Genomic DNA, 23,867 nt, shown 5'->3' with positions numbered 1-23,867 from the left:
ATTTTTTTTCTCTAATCGTGTAATTCTGTTTACAACTTAAACATTGATATAAATTTAGTTAATCTCTGCACCGTTTGGATGGTACATACTAATTAAAATGAAACCCTCTTAATATTTAAAATTTTTAATTAATTTTATATTTGAAACATTAGCATATTTTTTAAAACAAGAACTAAAAGTAAAAAATTTTTATAAAAAAAGAAAAAGATTTTTTTTTTTTTATATATAAGAATATAAATTGAAGTTCACAATTTTTTGTTTTATTGTTTATTTATTTGAGCGGGAACGAGTGACGATCGAAAATTGCGCGAAATAGAAACTAAAGTGGTTTTTTTTATCTTTAGGGAATTTAATAAGGTAAATGCATTCGAATAATTTCGCTTTTCACGTTTATAATGAAGTTTGGAATTTTTAAACAGTGCTTATTTTTCCTACTCATAAAATCATTGTTTTATTGAAATTTCTTGTACATTTTGAAAATGGGATTAAATCATTGACCAAAGCTATTCTAATTTTAAAAATATTGATATTGTGACTTGTATCAGTCTGATGCAAGTCATAATATCAATGAAAAGAAAAGGATATGTAGAAGGTTTGATTGGAAATTTAAAGAGGATTTTTGAATGTCTCAAGAAGTGTGAACATCTGCCTGAATTTCAGTGTCATTCTAACATTATGTTTTGGCTAGAAATTGCAGCTTACTAGCTCAAGTATTTAGTCATTTAATATTACTTTACAAAAGTAAGATCACTGGTTATATATTGGGGGTTATCATTTTTGAAACATCCAACAATCATGCTGATATATTATATGCAATTTAGATGCAAATGGGGAAAAGAGATAAATGGGAAAACAAAGGCATATTATGTTTTATTATCTTGAAATTTGTTAGGATCTTCATTATAGTTGATTTTAGCTAGATTTGCAAGAAAATTAGTATTAATTGGTTTGAACCAGTTGGCTTTTCTGTTGTCTCCCACCAATTTTTTCTTCCATTTTAGGTCAAAGTTTTCGTTAATCATTATTTTCGTGATTTTATAGTAAACTAAATTTTGTAACAATGTTTAAGGAAAAAAGCTTGGGCACTTGAACTTTTTGTAATTTAAATATGTTTTTCTTGATGTTTAATAAATGATGTTTTTATAAATGATTTTTTTGTAGAATAAATTTACAGGTGACTATGGAAAAAACTTAACTTATCAACTTTTTAATCTGATTCAAACTGAATAATTTTGAAATTTAAGGAACAAAAAATTTCTAGAAAGTAAGTTATACTATGGTGACTGTTGATGTGATAAAGAATTAATGCTTAGTAAAAAACATTTATATTGATATTGTTGATTTTGAAAGTAAGGAAATTTATATCAAAAAACAAACAACAAATTTTGCAATGCATTTAATCAGTTAATAATAGTTTTAAATTAGAGTAAAATTAATAGAAATTAAAATAAAATCTTCATGTTTACAAAGAATTGCTACAATTTTGTAGGATTGGATGGTAATATATGTAGTATATTAATGGATATGAATTATGGAAAGAAATATTGGGAAAAAATTGAGTATTGTCCAGCTTTAAACAAAAGTTTATATGTTAATTCTTCTACTGTACATGGAGTACTGACATCAGTGAATGCTTAGAAAGCAAAATAAAACTTTTGAAATAAAAGTAGCTCAGTTTAGCAGGGAAATAAAGGATTGGCTCAGTTTTTGGAGTCAGTTTGACAGCATTTACAAGGATGTTAACATTGCCGATGTAGATAAATTTCTTTATATCCTATAGAGAATGGTAATTGGTTATAGAGCATGAGGAATCATTTAGGTACATACAAACTGCTACCATATTAAACTTAAATTGGATATCATGCAAATTTATGTTTACTGGAATACATGTCCTTTCGTTTACAATATCCTGCCCTACGAGAGCTCTTTCTTAAAATTTTACTGTTGTTGAGACTCTACCTGAATATCATTTCATTCAGTCGTTTCTCCGCTAATAAGATTCAAAGATGTGGGATCGTAATGTGAAATAATCCACTTGTTATTAATCTGACTCCATTTTATTATCTCTCTCTATCTATACTACAATTCTATTTACATACTATATATATAGTTAGTTGCTTGCTTTGCATAGTTGCCATATACAAAAACAAACATTGGTTTCACGCACAGTTAATTCTGACTTCAGAGTCCTAAAAGCAAGTTATAGCTCTAGTATGATTAAAGTTAAAATTAGTTTTTAGCCAAAGGCTCTCGTAACAACTGTATTAAGCTTTACTTATTATTTGCCTTGAATGAAATAGTTTGATTCACCTGAATATTTTTGCATTAATTTCAATAACATTACTAATATTTTGTCAAGAAATTATTTTCATTTTTATATCTGCAGGTTATTAGTTTTCAAAAGAAAACAAAAATATCTTGACCACAGTTTTTTTTTTTTTTTTAATACTCCTAAAATTTATAATTTTTTATTTGTGTTTCTCTTAGGAATAATCATTATTTGTGCATACCTTCAATCTGAACATTCTGTATTTTTAACTTATTGTTTTTTGTATTGCATTTCTGTTAATTTTCATGTTTGTATATTTATATCCTCATGCTTATTTAACTTAAAAAAATTTTTGAATTTACTAGGCAAAACAAATCATGGATTCAAAGCGGAAATCATTTTCAAGCAGTCAAGGACCACCAAAAAAAGTTTTTAAGAAGAAAAATGATGATGATGACTTTGAAAGGAGTAATTTTGAAGAAGAGTTGGCCCTTATGGATGATTTGGAAGAGGAATTTCAAGCTCAGTCTTTAGAATTGCTTGATTCTGCAGGTAAAAATATTACCTCACAATTTTGTATTGTTTAGAAGCAAATTTTTATTTTGGAGTATGAGAGGGGAGAGAATTAAAGCAACTTTTTTTTTTCTATGAAAAAAAAATAATTAAATTTAAAAAAATTTTCTATGAAAAAAAAATATGTAAACTAAAAGATAATTCTTATGAAATTATTTTGTATATATTATAAAATATATTAATATTCATGAAAAGTTATTTTGGATAACCTGATTGACCTTATTTTTCACAGTGATGGATAATTAAACAATTTAAAATTGTTTTTTAGTTCTGTTTATTTTTAGAATTTTTTAAACTTCTAAAATGATTAATAATAATCATTTGCATATATTCTATGTTTGATGATATTTTAGTTTTGTGTGATTGATATTCATTAAATATACCTTTTAAAATGAATATATAAGTTTTAATATATCAAATCAAAATTATGTTCCTTAACCTTGCTTATGTATCAGGGGAAAAAAAGAATTCTATATTTACAGAAAGTTTGATCACAACTCGATAACTGCACATCATTGAATAGATAGATACCAGTACTTTTCAAATGAACAACCAACAAATGCAATGCATGAAATCATGCTATCTGCTTTTAAATATGCTTTACATTGCATGCTTTGGTAACAGAGGCTCTAATTCTGACAGTTTTCAGTCGAATTTCTGATTATCTCGTAAACAATCTTTTAAATAGCCCAGGTCAAAAAGAAAATGATATGGTAAAGTTCTAGGTTAACAAAGGATGGATCCACAAAACTTAATAGGTTTCTATACTGAATGTTAAGGTAATTGGGACAAACCACAAATTATTTCTGGCCACATAATTTGTTACTTTTCCATCATTTTTTTTATACTTTATAATTATGCTGCTAAGTAATTTTATTTAGAGATCAGATTCAATGCAAAGGTCTTGTGCACTCTTAGGTAAAGAAAATTTCTAGAACTTCTTAATAATAATCTTTGTATTTTACAAGCATGGCCAAAAACTACAGCATAAAATGTAGATAATCTTTTGAGAAAATGAGTTAAGTAGCATTTAAAAAAAGATTTGTAAATAAAGATAGATCTTTCAATAATTTTCTTTTAATTTTCTTTAAATATATGATTATGATTCATAAACATACTTAATAATACATAGAGAAAGATAAATATATATGGCAATTTAACATTTATGCTGATGTATTTTCGTCCCATTTTGTATAATAGACATATAGATCTAATGATAAAGCTAACCCTGTGTATAATGGGATTTTAAATGGGTGGTGATATGCTTTAGATGAGTGTTAATGTTAAGAGTTTAAAAGAAAAAAAAATCATTATTCATAAAAAAAAAGGCTTTTTATTCTTATTTATTTAAAAAAGTATATTTCTCTAAGACAGGCTGTTTTAAAGTGGTAAATAATTCATTAATTTTGAATCTATTAAAAAAGAAGTTTATTTATTTATTCAGGTGAAGATGTTGATTCTCAGCTTTCTGCCAATGTCAAATGGATTCGTCCACCACCTCCAGAAATAGATCCAAATTCTGACTCAATAATATTCCAGCAGCTTGATATTGACTGTTACATAGGTCAGCCAGTTCCTGGCATGACTGGGTGTAAATCTGGACCAGTTCCGATTATGAGAATGTTTGGTGTTTCAATGGAGGGAAACAGCATACTTTGTCATGTCCATGGCTTTCTGCCTTACTTCTTTGTGCCAGCTCCTGAAAATTTCCAGCAATCTGATTGTGCTAGATTTAGGGTAAGTTGAAAGTGTTTTGTATGTTAATAGATTTATTGTTGTTATTTCTTCATTTTAAACATTTTACAATTAAATTTTTTGTTAAATAACTTGTTTGTATGATAATACAATATCTGTTCATAATTAACAATTAAAATACTCATAATCTCATTCAGAAATTAATACTTCTGTAGAATATCTTGTTACTAGATACCAGGAAATTTATTGTTTAATTGTTTATAATGCTGCATTTCATTACTGAAAAAATGTTTTTAAGTAATGAATTGTTTTTTCCCCTAATTTAAATTGCATGTTATTACAATTCATTTTTTAAATGAATATGCTAATTAATTGTATACTATCCTGTTGTAAGAAAAATAATTCATATGTATTAAATATATACCAAAAAATAATCACCTAAAAAATACCAACAATGACATGTTGATCTATTGACTATATTTGGTAGTGATATGCAATTAAGCTTAAAGGTTCTCAGTGATATATCATTAATATACAAATACCAGGAAAGGTTTTATTTATTGGAAAGTTGTGTTGGGGGCAATCAATTGTGAATATGTTCTAGATTGTAATTTACAGTTATAATTTTTTTTTAATTTACAGTTATAATGTGTAGTATTAGATTTTCTGTATGTTGAAAGCTCTGAATTAAATGGATAACATATTATTTATAATAGTTAAGAATATATTTCAGAATTGACTGAAGCTCAAAAAGAAAAAAAAATTACAAAACATATGTTCCAAAAAGTCCCAGTCAACTTGATTGGATAAACACTGAAGTTTTCTATTTTTATTAAAATAGAAAGAAATTAATCCTAATGCTTGAACCAATGTCTAAAGTGATTTTTGTATACAAGATATATGCACTTATATACCTGTTCAAATAGTGGTTAGACATTGTCCTGTAATAATATATCCTTCTCATTTCTGTAAACTGGTCTATCCATTCTCATTCCATTTAGTATGAATCATTTTCTTCATTAATGAAAGCTAAGCTGAAAAACATTCTCTGGTCCTGTATTTCTCTACCATTTATAAGTGATATATTGATTGAATGAGTGATTTTTAGCAACAGAGGCTGTCATCCCAGTGTTCAACAATATTTCCAAATAATAAGTGTCAAAAAATGTAAGTGATATATGTGTGTGTTTTGATAATTTTTTTTTTATTTAGGTGCCGTTTTGTAGATGCCTGATCATATTTTTTTTGTACAGTCTGAATTTGAAATTGTTATTTCTAAGCCTGAGAGTCACACATTGGCTTTAAGTATAGTAATGGGCTTAGATGTTTCTTTTTCTATGAATTTGGATATGTATGTGTATCCTCATCTACATAATGGGGTTTTTACTCTTTTTCCTTAGAAAACATTCATGTTTGTTATATCAATATAAATGCACAAGATTGTCTTTATTCATCCTCCACTTTGCCAATTCATCCTGTAGAAATATATGTATTCTTGCATTTAACTTCATTATATAAAAGTGCAAAAAATCATGCAGCTTTTTTGAGAAATCGGCATTAGCGATGTGTGAAGATATTTTTTTTAATTCATCTTTTTAACAAAATTTATTGAAAATGTAAAAGAGTAATAACAAGCTATGGTTAATACTTATTATTTAGAAATATACAATGTTGCTTTTCTCCCTTTTTTCAAATTGGTTTTATCATTTGGATCTTATTGTTCCAAAATAAGTTGAAGCTATGTAAAACTTTAATTAATATACTATATTTGCATAAAAATAAGGAAACTATTTTTTTCGATGATGCCTAAATAATTAGAAATTATATTTTGCCATTCTGATAAATAATTTTTACATTATTTTATAGGAGATTCTAAATTCTGCTTTGATATCTGACATGAAATCAAATAAAGAGAACATTCGTGATGCTGTACTTGCTGTGGAAATTGTACAGAAAGAAAGTGAGTAATTAAATATTTCTTATATAATATGATGATTGATTATATTTTGAAGGGTTTATTAACATATGTTTTTGTTATTTTTCAGATATATATGGTTACACAAAAGGTGGCAAAAGACCATTTCTAAAGATCACAGTTTTGCTTCCAAAATTCATGCCAGCTGCAGCTCGTTTGCTTGAAAATGGAATTAAATGGAATGATTCTACTTCGCAAACATTTTCTGTGTTTGAAACAAACATTAATTTTGAAATTAGGTATTGATATAGGATTTAGTTATCTGTTAAATAGAAAATGAATTTCAGATTGATTAATTTTTAGTTAAAGCTAGCTATTTTTGGGAACGAATTGCTTCAATGGAATTAGTGGTCCCTACAATTTTTGTTTAAATTTTTTATGTAATTTGGTCTTATTAATTTCTTTGCCAAAATATTTTTAAACATCAAATTTTGATAAATATATAATTCATACTATTTTAGAAAGCTTATACTATTCTCTTCATTGTATTATGCATTTACCTTATTTTCTATCAGGTCTCCTATTTGTATAAAATGGATACACTCTGATATTTCAAGCCGTTTAACAAAGTAGCCTAATTTCTAAACTAAAACAATGTAAAATTTAGCATTTTAAATATAAATATAAATTTTTATAGATGTTTCTCAGAATTATATGAAAGTGATGTATTTATCACTTTGTTTTCCCGAACTCTGCTTTTCCAATAATGATTTGCATTAAGAACAGAAAGCTTGTTAGTGCTTGGTCAGATCATCTAGCCTGTGGTACACCAACATACACATTCATTTTTATTATAAGTAAAGATTTCTGATTGCAGTCAAATATGCTGTGAAATGGAAAGTTGAAAATTTAAAATTTTCTTGTAACAAGCCATACTAAAAATTTTAAAATGTGATAAAATATTTTAAAATATTGCTTTATTCTTTATTTATTGTTTGTGAAATGTCTAAAAAGGAAAGTAGGTTGTTGCATCTCCCCTATTTTTGCTTGCATAAAAATTTATTATATTTAAAGCAGTAATTTAGATAAAACAGAAAAGTCTTGTTCTTATTCTCTAACTATTCTTATAAAGTATAGTTTGAATACATATATGAATAGTTTATTAGCATTAAATTGAGCCAAGATTGATATAATTTATGAAAAGAAAATCCTTTGAGCAACCAAAAAAATATCACTTGTAGCATATTTTATGGCTAGAAATAATCTTGATTATTGGAATTCCACCATACAGATACAACTTTAATGAATTTACTTTAATATTACTTTCAACTGTAAAAAAAAGATAAAAGAAATTAAAATCTATTTTGTGTTTATTTTAACATGACAAAAGAGAAATCTATCAAAATAATTTCTAAAACAGATCACACATTTATTCCCCCCCCCATCAAAATTAATAAGAATTGAAAATATATATATATTCATAAAATAAGTAAATGAAATAGAAACATTTACTATTGTGCTAGACAAGTTGTTTTACAGTTTCAGATGTGCAGTTGTCTTTTCTACAAACATCATTATTATATTTTGAAATTTTATTTCCACATATTATATAAATATTCCTTTATATTGATTATCTATTAAAGTTTCATAGTATATTATAATAAAACTTCACCAACCATTAAAATATTATGGTTTTTAAAGATGGCTTGCTTGTTAAAAATTATAATAAAAAAAGAGAATTAGTAATTTTAAGACTTAAGATTTTAATCCAAATACACTTTTTTTTTTCTGTATAATTGTTCTTATCAAATGTAGTGTGTAATTTTCTCATAATTTGTCTCCTATTTATAAGAAAAATGCTAATATTTCAATCTATATCTTTGTTGTGATTATTTGAAGTTATATGTAAACGGAAGTTGTAGAAAGGCCAGAAATAAATGGAAAGGAAATGGAAATCAAAAATTAGCATTTTGCTATCACTGAAAATGTGTGCAAAATAGTGTAAATTAGTCTATTCAAAATAAATTCTTAACACCATAAGACATTAACTTTTGTTCATACAATTAAAAACCTTAATGTATAGCCTGAATAAATGTGTGGTCTATTTTAGAAATTATTTTGATAGATTTATCTTTTGTCATGTTAAAATAAACACAAAATAGATTTTAACTGTTTGCATCATAACTTCCCTTCATTTAATCTAATCATATTGAATGGCAAATTTAAAGATTTAGTTATATGGAATTAAATTTGAAAGATCTGGAAGAATTCAAAATTACAGATTTAATTTTGATAATTGTAATTGTAATAATTAATATATTATTTAATAAGTTATTGTTGATGAAAGTGCAGACTATAAGTTAATTTTATTGTATTGCATTTAATATATTGTATTAAATGGACTACATAATAAATTTCTATATGAAATAATTCCCCTGAAAAATTGTATTTCATATTATATATCTTGTTGTTTTAGTAATTCTAATTTGAATTTTTTTCATTTCATTTATTTTATCTTAATTCTATCTTTACTACCATTTGTTCTTATATACAAAGTATTTAAAAATAATATTTCGGTATAGTCTTATTATTGTATCTGTGAGCAACTGTTTAAATGATCTACTATTAAAATGAAAAATTTGTTATCTATTTGTATAGTTGTTTTTTAGCTTTTATTTTATTATGAATCTTAAATTATTATATTAAAATTATTGTTATTGGAATTCTTTCTTTTTGATTTTTGAAGCAATTATATATATATAATATATATAAAATTTAAATGAAAAATAATAAATATGAAAGTTTATTGCATTAAAACTTTTTAGGTTCATGGTTGATACAAAGATAGTTGGATGCAATTGGATTGAAATACCCCCTAAAAAGTATAATTTATTAACTTCTGGTGGACCTCGGCCACCTGCTTCACGTTGTCAGATTGAAATAGAAGTCGATTGGAATGATTTAATTTCTCATGAACCAGAAGGGGATTGGTCCAAAATCGCCCCTGTGCGCATATTAAGTTTTGATATTGAATGTGCTGGTCGCAAAGGTAAATTTTGGTTTAATGTTTCTTCACTAGTTTTAATCATCTGTTCTTAACTCTAAGGATCTGTGAATAAAGACTAAGTATATTTTTAGATTTTTTTTAAGAGTTTATATTAAGATCTACTTTCTTTTTTTTTATCATTATTGATTGTACCAAATGGTTTTTTTTTAATTGTATAATAAAATTTAAACTTTTAAGCAACTTTCATAATTATTAATTCTAACTTTTTTCTTCATTGATTTAAAAATAAATTAAGAGTTTTTATTTATTTATCTAAATTTGTGCATCTTAAATTCTAGAAATAAATTTTTTATCAACAGTAATATATAATCATTATCTCTTATCTTTCTATGGCCTAAGATATCATTTATATAAATTCCTTTTAATATTCAAAAATTTTTAAATATGAAATGACTATTAAATGAATAATGGTTACTTATTATCAATTCAAAATGTAGAAAATTTATGAATGCCTCCATGAATTGCATGTTTTATAATGTTTTAGTAAAAAGGAAGTTTCTATATAGTATTCTATGAATTTGAATTCTAGTATTTTTTATGTTTCGAAATGCTACGATATTTATATTCATTTCCAAAAACTTTAGTACAAATTTGTCCCTTGATGAAACTGCACACATTCACAATAATATAGTATGAAATTGTATCAGATTTTAATATAAAGCTTCCATTTGATAGTTGTAAAGTATTGCTTTTTGTTAGATATGCATTAATATTTTGAAATATAAAATATTAATTTTCTCTTTTGCTGCTTCTTTGATGCATTATTGAAGATCACGAGAGTTTACTAGCTATGTACACAAAATGGTATTTACTGTATATGTAAATATAATGTGGTCAATAATCATTTGGTGTATCAATTTTATTGCAGGTGTTTTTCCTGAACCTAATCATGATCCTGTAATCCAGATAGCAAACATGGTTATTCGGCAAGGGGAGAAAGACCCTTTCATTCGTAATGTTTTTACTTTGAATACCTGTGCACCTATTATTGGTTCTCAAGTGCTGTCTTACCAAAGTGAACAACAAATGTTGAAGGTTAGTTAGATTCTTTTACTTTGTTAAAAATCATTTTATTGAAAAAATTGAAATTCATCTCAAGCATCTTAATTTCTTTTATTTTCACATAAAATATTTATTTATTTATTTCAGGAATGGGCAGATTTTGTACGTGCTGTTGATCCCGATATCATTACTGGATACAACATACAAAATTTTGACTTTCCATATCTTATCAATCGAGCTGCTCATCTGAAAGTATCGAGTTTCCCTTTTTTGGGTAGAATGAAAAATATCAGGACTGTTATAAAAGATTCTGTATTGCAATCTAGGCAGATGGGCAAGCGTCAAAATAAGGTGATTAATCTGGAAGGAAGGATACAGTTTGACTTACTACAGGTAAATTCACATTTTTTTAAATTATTATTATAATGCCTGTTTTTCTTTTTTACTTTCTTGTATGCATAGTATAGAGCAAGTATAGTAAGCGTCAAACATTTTGAATGTCAGATTTTGATGAATCTCCATGTTTTAGACTTCCCTGAGTTCCAAAAATACATTTTTAGAATTTATCCATCTGTCTGTTTGTGACAAAAATAAGTCAGAAACAATTAGATCTAGATGGAATTTGCTGTATGGTGTTTTCACCAAGTTTCCAGATTTCTATCAAAATTTGAGTAAAATCTTTTCATGGGAGGGGGGTCCATCTGTCCAGTTGTTTGAATATACGTTAACACAGTGATTACAAAATAAAGAGCAGATGGATAAAATTCAATACACAGATTTAATGTCTAGAGTGTAGACATAAACAAATGTCTAGAGTGTAGACACTTATCAATGTTTGTACCAAATCCAATTATGGGTTGACTGTCTGTATTTTCAGAAATAAATTAATGCAACTGTTCAAAAATGCAATGATTTTGATGATTACAGTTGCAGTTTTGTGTTAAAACTTTGTTCCAATTGTTTGTGAAAAATGCATCTAAAACACAAATTCGATTTTCAGATACTATTAACCCACACCAGGTATTAATCAGCAAGGATGATCCGATAAATTCAGTAAAAATGCTAAATTCACGTCAAATGTTGATATTTTGTAACTATTGTAGGCCAATGCCATGTAAGGCATTTTCTGCCCTGAAAAGTTTATTATACATTATGCGAGAAACTTTTAGGGAGACCACTTCCATTAGGTGTTTATTTTTCCCTCTATTTTATATTCCCCTGGTGTATTGAAATTGTTGAGTATTTTGGGATTGTTGTATCTGTTAGTAATTTTATTTATTTATTTTTATTATAGATTCTTGTTAGAGATTATAAACTTAGATCTTATACTCTTAATGCTGTGAGTTATCACTTTCTTCAAGAACAAAAAGAGGATGTACAACATTCCATCATTACAGATCTGCAGGTAAAAATTTTATAAATTATGGATTCCTTTTATATAATAGTTATGCTTATTTTGTATTTATTGTCAGATTTTTATGTATTTTTGAATTAAAAATAATTTTGCATTTACAGAATGGAAATGATCAAACTAGGAGAAGACTTGCTGTTTACTGCTTGAAAGATGCAATGCTACCTTTGCGTCTTCTTGAAAAACTTATGTGTGTTATTAATTATATGGAAATGGCCCGTGTTACTGGAGTTCCTTTAAGTTATTTGCTTAGTAGAGGTCAACAGATTAAAGTTGTTTCCCAACTTCTCCGAAAGGTATTGTTTATTGATATAAAATTAACTAAAACAATTAAAATTATTAATTATTGTAAAATTAATTAAAAAGATTTCCAATGTATAGTTTTTATAATAAATTATTTTTGTTGAAATCTATTTGAATTACATTATTTTTTATGCACATAAATTTTAAAAAATCCTTTTTTTTTTTTTTTTTTTTTTTGTTAACATATATATTCAAATATATTCCATCATTTTTAATTTAATTTTTATGTTAAATAATTAAATTTAATTGATATGCTTTGAATTATAAGAAAATTATAATTTTTTGAAGAATATATTCCATTTTACTAATTGGCAAGCTACAACTAAAGGGCTGGCTTGATTTGATCTCTTTTCAGGTTCACTCCAGCCCACAAATGATAAAATAGAAATATTTATAGCTGTTAGAAATGCAATATATAACAAAATATAATTTCAAAGAAAAAAAAGAAGTTGCAACTTTATTCACTGTATTAGTATTGATGAATTTTCGAAATGTTTTTTTAGTCCTTATTGAGTTTTATAATAAATTATAGAGGCAATCCATATATATTTTTCTTCTTCTAAAATGATTTGCCCAGTCCTGTTCCATTCAATGTCTTTTATTGTAATTTTTAAAGATGACATTTTGAAGATTAAATTTAAAAAATAGTATTCTCGTTTTTGCTATGAAAAAGTAATAAATATTAAAATGGAGGTTTTTAATCATTGTAGTTGAAATAAAATTAATTTCTTTTCGTACATGAATTCATTATTTCTCAGAATTAATGTTGCTTTTTTTTATATAGATTATTTGATTTGTCATATATATATAGGGCTTAATTTTAATAAAATCGTTGACAGTTATAACAAATATAACTTTTTTAGCATGATGATGCACTTAAACCATCATAGTTAAGACAACATTATTGCCTTAAGAGAAGAGAAATTTTGCTTAACACACGAGTTGCTTCCCCCCCCCCCCAGTTTATATAGGAATTCACATGTAAGAATCTGCTTCTTTCCAAAAATTCATACAGTTATAGCTCAAACACACATTTTGAGTTTAAATTTTCTGGCAAATTTCAACTCCTTACTTTTTTGTGTTTTCTTAAACAATGAGGACTGATCATAAATTCCTGATGCTTTGAAATTGTAACCAATACTCACTATCTTTAATTGTAATAAGTACAGAATTTTCTGACATGGAAGAAAAATAATGATTAATATCATAAACTAAAAAATAAATTTTAAAAAATCTCCTGTTTTATCCAGTTTGCATAATAAATTATTTATCTCTTCTGATAATTTTCTTTTTGAAATCATTTTTATTAATATTAATTCAAAATATATTGCAATAATTGCATTGTTGTCAATGTAAAATTATTTAATATAACAAACAAGTTTATTTTCTAGGCCATTGAACATGATTTTGTAATTCCTACAATGAAGACTGAGGTTGGAGATGATTTCACTGGAGCTACTGTCATTGAACCAGTGAAAGGCTATTATAGTGATCCAATTTCAACGCTTGACTTTTCATCTCTATACCCTTCAATTATGATGGCTCATAATTTATGTTATTCAACATTAGTGCAGTCAGTTGTCATGCGAGATCAGTTGGGTCCAGATAATTTCATAAAGACTCCATCTGAAAATCTTTTTGTCAAAAAGACGGTTCGAAAAGGACTATTGCCTGAAATTTTGGAACATCTTTTGTCAGCTCGAAAAAGGTGAGCTCATAAATTCCTTTGAAGTTAATACCTGTAAACAATGAGAATATGCAAAAGTATGAAAAAAAGAATGCTCTTTTAGAAATCTGATTCAGCTTACTGGAAAAGTTGTTTCATGGTATTAGTCTCATTTTTTTTAAAGTTTATAGGCACTGCATGTTATTTAAATTTTACTTTTAACTAGATATAATAAACATTTTTTTTTTTAAAGAAAATTTTTAAATGGTTTTATGAGACAAAGATACACCTGATATATGATGCATGGAACAGATTTTTACATGTAACTGGAACAGAAGGTTTATAAATTTCTTTTTTTTATATTAATAGATTTAGGCTCTAGTGACAGTAATAATGAGTATCAAGCATAACATAAAAAGATTTATATTTTATTATCATGTGAGAACATGATGTTTTGGTGATGATGATTTTTCAAGCCTCAAAATGCGTAGGCAACAAATTGGCGATTTATCACTTTTGAGGCCTAAATTTTTCCCTTTTAAAGTTATTAGAAAATAATGCATAAGGTTGTCACATTTGGCGATTTATAGCCAACTAAAGTTACATCTTGATTTCCAAATTATTCATTCCCTGAATTCTTATGAATTGTCTTAATTAATTGAAGTCATTAACCAGTTTGAGACAATCACGAGACTATCAGATTCCGCATGTGTCAATTTTTAGAAAAACAATTGGTTTTTTTCGACTCAAAATCAGCTGAGCTCCAAAATTTTGTTTGCCAGCTACAAAAATTGAAAATGAAAGCTAAAAATTATTATTATTATTATTATTATATATATATATATATATATCGAGAGAGAGGGGGGGATAGGAGCCGATAGAGAAGTGTCATGATTGTTTCAAACCGGTTTAAACTGGTTAATGACTTAAATTAATTAAGACAAATAATAACTTAAAAAATAATAATGTTTTCACATGATAACTTGAAATTTGATATCAAATTTCAATTTTATTATTATTGTTGTTGTTTTCTTATATGTGAAGCATATAAAAAAGAAGGTATTATACATTCATTAAAAATTCAACTTTGAGATGAATCTGTTCATTTTAAACTTCATTAAGAAAAAAATAATAAAAAGAATTGGAAATAAGTCTATGTGTGAACACAATAATTCAAAAACAGATTGAGTTAAAAAAAAAAAAAAAAAAAAAAAAAAAAAAAAAAGGAATAAAATTTTGTAGGTAAGCCCATTAACTCAAAAATGCAAATCCAGATGAATAAGTTTGATTCAAAGTTTTGTTGCTAAAAATGTAGATATGTATTGAATTTTAGTTCAAATCCATTGATGGAGTGACCATTTGTCAGTCTGTATATTCATGTGTGTGCAGATGTTATAGCTCATAAATGAAACTACTTGGTTAAATAAAGTTTTGAATGTCTTTTTTTTAACAATTAAAATTGTTGTTTAATATTAAAATTTTGATGTAACTAATAAGGAGATTCCAAGATTCATTCTCAGTTTTAATCGCGATTCTATACAACATAAAAGGCAGAAGTTGGGACATACTTTTTACTTTTCTACCATCTCGGAGAGTTAAATTTTACCCTTCCCACTCAAACCCCTATTATATTTTCAGAGTATTCAGACTTTTATAAGAACTAAAAGAAAGTGTTGTATTGTTTGTATATTTGGAAAAGTTGAGTTGATAATACCCTTGTAATTTATAATAATTTATCAATAAGACATTTGGATTAAATTTGTATATATCATGCATAATTGATTCATTAATCACCATTTTAGCAATACCATCATAACTGCATAGAAAGAACCATTTTGTAAGAATTTCTTGTTTCAAGCTTAATTTTTAATATTTTTAATTATTCATAATCATTCAATCTTTTTTAAAAAGAGTTTTGTGCATTTAAAATCTTTTGAAATCAAGTTATTGGTTTTAAGAGATTTTTTTTGTTGAGACTAAATAAAAGAATTCCAATTTGAAAACTATATTCAGTAAATATAGTATACCTTAATTTTATATATAATTGTTGTGCAAATATTAAAAGATGCTATTGGAATATTTAAAAAAATATATCCATCTTTTAAAATAATATTCATGTTTGAAGGCAATTATTTTCACTTATGAGTGTAACATAATCTATTATATTATTCATAATTATTGATATTCACTTTGTATCTATTTTAAAAATAGCCTTTGTAAAACTTTGCATAATTGTTGAGAAAAATACCAAATGCCAAAGCAAGGAATTAGTTTTCCACTATTCTTTGTGTTTATATTTTGTTTATTGCACCTTCAATGCTATTTTTTAATTTAGATATTATTTATTTTTTCATTTTAGTCTTGGATATGCCTTTTCTATTTCTTTTCTTTTATTAGAAACCTTTCAGATTGATAGTAGCTTTTTAAAGTAAATATTTTATTTAAGTTTTTGAAACTCTTGCCAAAATATCACAAAAAATGATACTATTAGCAACTTTTCACTTTCATTTAATACTTCACAGGACCATTCACTGACCATTTTACTTACTTCACAACTTCTATAATAACTGGAAATTGTATTAATATTGACGTAGCAAATTCTTAGTAATTGCATATTATGTTTTAACTAAAACTATTTTCTTAGAGCTAAAGATGAACTAAAGAAAGAAACAGATCCATTTAAAAAGAAAGTGTTGGATGGCCGACAGCTTGCTTTAAAAATTAGTGCCAATTCTGTTTATGGATTTACTGGAGCCCAAGTTGGAAAGCTGCCTTGCCTTGCTATTTCTCAGGTAAATGACATAATAGCAACTAATTCTATTATGTAAATAACTATCTATATTCATCATATTTATTTTATTGCCTAAGATATGATTTGCTTATTTAAAAAGATGTAAATGAGTAAAATGTTAAATATATCAAAAATTGCATTAAAAAAATTTATATTTTAATTTTAATGTTGTCTGTTTTTGTTTTTTTTTTTTTTTATGTTTAATGAACTATGATCAATACTTCAATATGAATAAATAATAATTGTATGATGTTCAGAAAATGTGTCAGTAACAATGTATATGATTTCAAATGTGAGAAAGAATAAATTTACCTAAAATCTCAACAATTTATGCTGCAAATTTGTTTAACAATTGTCTTATTTTAATGAGCAGCATAAGAAATATTTGGAATAATCATTTCTCTATGATCAGAAATATTCCCAAGCATGTTATATTCAATGCTAGAAGACAGGCTTTTACCTTTTATCAATATCTGGCATCTTATTGCCTAACCTAACTTAATCTAATTGAATTGATTAACTAATGAAAATTATAGTAGAAAATCTCATGCACATTGGCAGATTGCTTAAGGAAAAAAAAAAATTATAGTACAAAAATTATTGTTTGTTGTATTCATAAACACTGAGATTAATCACTAAAATTGAGTCATGAACCATTAACAAAAAAAAAGTGATACTAAGCACAAAATATAAAAAGAAGTACTGAAAGAAAATATTAGTAATAATCTTTAGCTTTTCTGTGAAATGAGTATATAATAAATCAGCATAAATGCAAAATTTAAAAGAAAAAAAGAATACAGACTTCAGCTTATTGACCTTTTCTACAACCCAGCATGAAAAATGTTAACAAAATGTGAAGTTTACAATTTTATAACCAATTTTTATTTGTAATTCACCAATAATTAGCCAATTTAAACAAAAAAAAAAAATATTTGTGTAGCTTGAGACTGAAACAGATATTGGTATTTCTATATCACCTAATGATTTAGACAAATGTGGCAGGGTATTTTTTTACCCCTTCCCCCTTGCATTCCAGGCATAAGACACTCAAATTTACACATTTTCAAAAGCTAGAGATATTTTCCAAGTTTTCTTTGTAAAAGAATAGATATTATTTACTTATAACATGTATCTTTTGTAGAGTGTTACAGCTTTTGGAAGAATGATGATTGAACAAACCAAAGAGCTTGTGGAAAAGAAATATACAGTAGAAAATGGATACCCACATAATGCTAAAGTCATTTATGGTGATACTGATTCTGTGATGGTGAAATTTGGAGTAAAAACCGTCTCAGAAGCAATGGAATTAGGCAGAGAAGCAGCTGCATTTGTTTCTGGTCATTTCGAGAAACCTATCAAACTCGAATTTGAAAAGGTCTGTGTGTTTAAAACTGTTTCCTGAATGATTATTCTAAAATATGAGTACATAATTCTATTTTGTGACGATTCAATGTTTTTTTATGAAATATTAAATTATTTTTTAGGTATATTATCCATATCTATTAATTAATAAGAAGCGTTACGCTGGATTGTACTTCACCAAACCAGAAATTCATGATAAAATGGACTGCAAAGGAATTGAAACTGTAAGAAGAGATAATTGTCCTTTGGTGGCTAATCTGATTAACACATGTTTAGAAAAACTTTTAATTGATAGGTAAGTAATAATTGTTCCATTGTGCAGATTTTTTTGAATTAATCTCTTACTTTCTGACAAATACTTCTTGTGCTTTAAAAGTTTATAAAATTGTATTAATTTTAAATAATGATTATTTTCTAGATCTTTTAATTTTGTTATTTTTATTATTTATTTGTTATTTTTATTATTTTTTACGAGTTATTTGAATGACAAGAAATTCTGGATTTCTTATTATCTTCCTACTCATAATGTAATGTGACTGTCAAACAGCAAGCATCATCTTAAAAAGTTGTTCTATTGTTGTCACTAGTTTGAACACACTTCAGAAGCTGGAGAAGTAAAATTGGATTAATTCCTTTTATCTAACTTTGTGAAATTCCTCAGTTATTCTGTTTCAGATTACCAAATGCCAGTAGAGATTCTTGATACTTTTTTTCCCAGAAGAGTAAATGTCAATATCTTTACCTGAAGGAACACAAAATGTTTAATCAATATAATTAATACCAGAGATTTAAAAAAAAAAAAAAATGTTGTCCATTGACTTTGTCTGTCATTTAGAAGCATCAGATCTTGATTTTGATGCTGTATTCCATATGTTTAAAATTACTGATTCTCGCATTGTTTTTGTTTTTGAACATAAAGTTATCAAATCCCGTATTCATCATAAATATTTTTGTTGCTATTGATTTTAAATTATTAACTGCATGTAAACTGATGTGTCAATTATTATTAATCTGCATTTTAGTTTTAGTTGTACCTTTCAATCAAATAATTTTAAGAAAAGCATAAAATGCATTATTTGCATTTATGTATTTATAAAATTTATCTTCAGGGATCCAAAAGGTGCCACTGAATATGCCAAGCAAACCATTGCTGATTTATTATGTAATAGAATTGACATATCACAGCTTGTCATTACCAAGGAATTAACCAAGACTGATAAGGAATATGCAGCAAAACAAGCTCATGTAGAACTAGCACATAGGTACAGTATGATTTATATTTTGATTAAAATTAAGTTTAATGTCAGATGCTTTATGAGAAACAATAATATTTCTAATATTTTCAATTCAGTCATTTTGATAATAATGAAAATATATGATACATTTTTGTATCCTCTTATAATTTTATTTCCATTACATGAGATTTTCATATAACAAATGAATATAATAATGAATGAATTTTCACATAATAATAATCTGAATTCTGATTATAAAGAAATAACTTCATTAAATATTGCAGATTTAAAAAAAAGTAAATTTTAAATATAAGATTCATTTATCCTAATATATTTTGTGAATCAAGATATATTATAATCAGAACCTGATAACTAGAATAAATTTTGTCATAGTTGAGATACGTTTTTAATGTTTCTGTTTTGTAGGATGAAAAAACGTGATCCTGGCAGTGCACCAAATCTTGGAGATCGTGTTCCCTATGTAATCATAGCTGCAAGTAAAAAAACTGCTGCATATTTGAAATCAGAAGATCCTATATATGTACTAGAGAACAGTATTCCTATAGATACTCAGTACTACTTGGAGAATCAAATATCAAAACCTTTGATTCGTATTTTTGAACCAATACTGGGTGAAAAAGCAGAATCTATTCTGTTATGTAAGTCCCATCCCCCTTAATAATTTTTATTCTATACTGATACCACATGTCAAAATCAATGTATTCAGGTATCTTCACTCAGACATTTTTCATTGTTGTTCAACTTACCACATAGTTCTTAAATTTCCATAAATTATAAATTGTAATAGAATTTTTTTGTAATATTTTGGAAAATTTTGTTTTTAGGGAAGTTATATTGTATTGAGAAAATGCATTTACTGATTGACTTTGTTCAGGTTATTTGAAATATGAACTTAGAATAATTGAATTTCTTAATCTTTTTAAGAATACTTAAATAAAAGTTCTTTCAATTAAATTACTTATTTTAAAATTATTTTTTATATAAAAAAATCTGATCATTATATGTAATAATATTTAATGTGTGACGTATCCATTTAACAATTAAGCTGATTAAGCTAATTGATCAAACAAGGGCATTGTTATGTTCAGTAGTTAGGTTTATAGTTACTGGTAAATGCCTGATTCTGAAGTTAAAAATATTAATTAATGGTTAAATATTAATTAATTAATGACATGACCAAAATGCTAAAAGATTGGATATTTTATTATTTATTCAGAAATTTATTTAAATCTTTGTTTATTATGCCATTTTTTTTTTTATTTATTTATTTTAATTTCAACTATATTTTATGAAATAGTATATAGATAAGAAGGAAATCTGTATCAATTATATATTATTGTGTTTTTTTAATATGATATTTTTTAATTTTTTGGCAACATCTTTGAGTTATTAACATGAATTACTAGGTAAAATAATCTAATATTTATATGCAGTGAATTCATTATTATTTGCACTATCAAATTTTATAAATTTTGGGTTTACCTTTTAATTTTACTGTTTTCGTTATGCTTTGGTTGATAAAATTTAATAGCATATTACAATATTTTTGTTTTTGGCAGTTTCTTAATAGAGAGAGAAAAATATTTTTAAAAATATCATCATGGTATAGCACTATTAACTATAAAATAGCTATATTCAAATATTTTTTATTAAAATTTTAATGTGTTAATTTTTTATCTTTTCATTGAATAGGTCTAACAGAATAAGAAATTCTTTGATAGATGAAATAAAGCAATAAATTTTATTCAAATACTATATATTATTTTGATAGATCTCTCTTCCAAATTATATCTCGACATTACTGTTAGACATTATTTTTATTAATCCAAGTTATTTATTATTAATAATTGCTTTTTGAATGGCTAGATATCTAAAAACTTGGCATTTTAACCCAAATATCTGATTCTTAATGTTTTGAATGTATTTAGCTGATGTCTGCCATGTTTGAATTTTAGGTGGTGATCACACTCGTACAAAAACAGTTGTCACATCTAAAATTGGTGCATTATCTGCCTTTACTAAGAAAAAGGCAACTTGTGTTGGATGTCGATCACTTTTAGATAATGAAGGTAAATTTTTTTATTAAATTAGTTTATTTATTTTAAATTTGTTCTACATGTAATTAATCCTTAATATCCTTTTTTTACCTTATTTCAAAGATGCTGCTGTGTGTGACCATTGTAAACCTAAAGAAAGTGAAATATACCAAACAGAGGTAATTATTTACTTTCTCGGTAATTTTTTTTTATCTGAAGTAAATGAATTTGGATAGAAATCTATTTATGGTACTTCAAATTGTGTTTATCTTTTAATTAGTTGGATTAGTTTTTACAACTTAATATTTAATTGAATGAATCAATTTATGATATTTCATATAACGAGTTACTATTATCTTTATCTTTTTTCAGCTCCTTTTCATTTACAAGATGATAATTTCGATTGTGTTTCATTATATCAAACCAATAAAAATTATGTTTTGATGAATCACAATGACTTCATTATTAAAAAAGAGAATTATTTATTAAATTTTACTTTATTAAATATTTGATGAACTTAATTGTATAAATAAATAAAAATTGTTTAAGCAAATATGTGTTATGTATACTCAATTTAGATAAATATTTTTGACTTAATTTAATCTAAAACAAAGGAATACCAGACATGTCTTTGTTGCAACGACAACTTTAAACTGACGTAGATAAAATAATATATAAAAGATCTGATAAACCTTATTTTTTCCTTTTATGCATACTTATTTTTGATATTTTTTAAAAAATATCTATTATCAAAATTGAGCTATCTGAAGAAATATTATAGAGTCTATTGTTATTTTGATTATTGGAAACATATATCAATTTAAGGAATTTTGTAATAATGTTCTGTTTTATGGCTGCCATAATAGAAACAATAAAGCAATTGACAGTAATTAAAATTTGTTTCCAGATGGCTTATCTCAACTCTTTTGAAGAAAAATTTGGACGTCTATGGACAGAATGTCAAAGATGCCAAGGAAGTTTACATGAAGAAGTTTTGTGTACTAGGTAATTAGATTATTTTCTTCTGTTACTTCTATCATGTTTTAGAATATATTTCATCAATGTAAAAAATGAGCATTATATTGATGATAGAAAAATATTACTTCTTTAAATGTGTTTTTTAAATTTTGTATTGCTTTAAATGATGATTAAAGGAATCCTTCTATTTCAGTATCTATATTCATCATCACTATTTTTTCAATTGAAAAAGTATGTTTGAAATTATTATTAATGTATAAAAGTGGGTTGAATTTTTTTTTTTATATATATAATGTAAATTAATTAGATAAACGCAGATCAGAATTTTATTTAATTAATAAAATATGGATCTGAAAAAATTAATATTTATCAATTTTATTCATTTTCAGTCGAGATTGTCCAATTTTCTATATGAGAAAGAAAGTGCAGAAAGATCTCAGTGACCAAGAAAAAGTGTTGATGCGATTTGGCAGTGTAATGGATTGGTGAAAACTGAAAATTATTTTATTTTATACTGTTCATGATGTCTGTATGTTATTTGTATCTGAAATTCAAATACACTGTAAATAAACTTATTTTATCTTATAAGTTGTGTTGATTTATTAAATAATAATAATATATTTATTTTTCTTTTAAAAATTGATTAAGAAACTTCGGTATGTTGTTTGCAAACAACTGATTTTAAAAATTTTCTGGATAAAGACTTCAATTCCCCACCCCCCCTTATCTGAGAACTTCTAATTTAAATAAGCTTCAGTAGCAATCCAGCAAATCATAACAATCAAGAAATTAAGGATAGCTGTGGCAACTTAAGTAATCTTTCTATATATATCTTATGTTATATGATACCACACTAGATTATGCAACATAACTATACATCATAACCACCTTGCATCTCTTTAAATAAATTATTTCTCTAAATTACCACACACAATCAATTTTAAACATAAGGTGGTTTTTCAAAGCTACATATAGGTGAAAAATTTGAATTCAAAATGTTATAGACATCAAAAGCAATAGAAAAAAAAAATTTCTTTCTCTTGAATAATAATTAAAAAAAATATATATATCATAAGTGTTGCAACTAAGTTCCATTTTTTGCTATATGTTTATGAAATTAATATATATTTTATAACTGCTTTAATGTAACTTTTAAAGCTCAACTGAATTAAAAAGTTCATATTTATCTTCCATCTGGAATGATATTTTTCTAGTTAATTAAGGCTGCATAAATGACTTGATTTTTTACATTAATTCTTTTGTGAATGTATTGAAAAACACATTGAAATAGAATTAAGTTGATCAAACATCATTTATACTTCTATACTGACCAAAGAAACTGTGTAATGATAAAAATATATTTCTAAGTGTTCTAGATAATCTAATATCATTAAGAAGGGGAAGAAAAAAAAAGTTCAACCTGGTCTTCTTCAGATAAACTCATGAGGGTTACTATAGTTGGTTTAAAAGGTTATTATAAACAGGGGTGTTTGTGCTCCGGGGAAACCCCGGAATTCCGGGGATTTTGAACTTCGATACCCGG

At 25.7% G+C, this 23,867-nt stretch overlaps 1 protein-coding gene across 1 annotated transcript; it reads left to right on the top strand.

Annotated features, from left to right (window-relative positions):
• The first annotated feature begins 241 nt into the window (after positions 1–241).
• On the top strand, positions 242–22,914 carry LOC129975241 (DNA polymerase delta catalytic subunit-like). The gene is made up of 20 exons (XM_056088280.1): positions 242–357; positions 2,635–2,821; positions 4,287–4,579; positions 6,404–6,497; positions 6,583–6,751; positions 9,278–9,501; positions 10,388–10,554; positions 10,669–10,914; positions 11,816–11,926; positions 12,037–12,228; positions 13,627–13,943; positions 16,546–16,693; positions 17,834–18,067; positions 18,177–18,349; positions 19,164–19,316; positions 19,716–19,948; positions 21,266–21,379; positions 21,470–21,525; positions 22,254–22,351; positions 22,714–22,914. The coding sequence occupies exons 2-20, from the start codon at positions 2,647–2,649 to the stop codon at positions 22,811–22,813; spliced, it is 3,297 nt and encodes a 1,098-aa protein (XP_055944255.1). The 5' UTR covers positions 242–357; positions 2,635–2,646; the 3' UTR covers positions 22,814–22,914.
• Positions 22,915–23,867: the final 953 nt, after the last annotated feature.

This window comes from Argiope bruennichi, chromosome 7, assembly GCF_947563725.1.
Source record: "Argiope bruennichi chromosome 7, qqArgBrue1.1, whole genome shotgun sequence".
Taxonomy (NCBI): Eukaryota; Metazoa; Arthropoda; class Arachnida; order Araneae; family Araneidae; genus Argiope; species Argiope bruennichi.
The sequence above is the reverse complement of the archived record's forward strand: the minus strand, read 5'-3'. Positions and strand labels throughout refer to the sequence as shown.

What these genes read in the sequence shown, in the direction of transcription:
- LOC129975241 (XM_056088280.1), top strand. Translation starts at nt 2,647, where the DNA reads ATGGATTCAAAGCGGAAATCATTTTCAAGCAGTCAAGGACCACCAAAA. An exon ending in CTGATTGTGCTAGATTTAGG is followed by an intron (nt 4,580 to 6,403) that starts GTAAGTTGAAAG and finishes ATTATTTTATAG; the next exon opens with GAGATTCTAAATTCTGCTTT. An exon ending in GAAAAACTTTTAATTGATAG is followed by an intron (nt 18,350 to 19,163) that starts GTAAGTAATAAT and finishes ATTTATCTTCAG; the next exon opens with GGATCCAAAAGGTGCCACTG.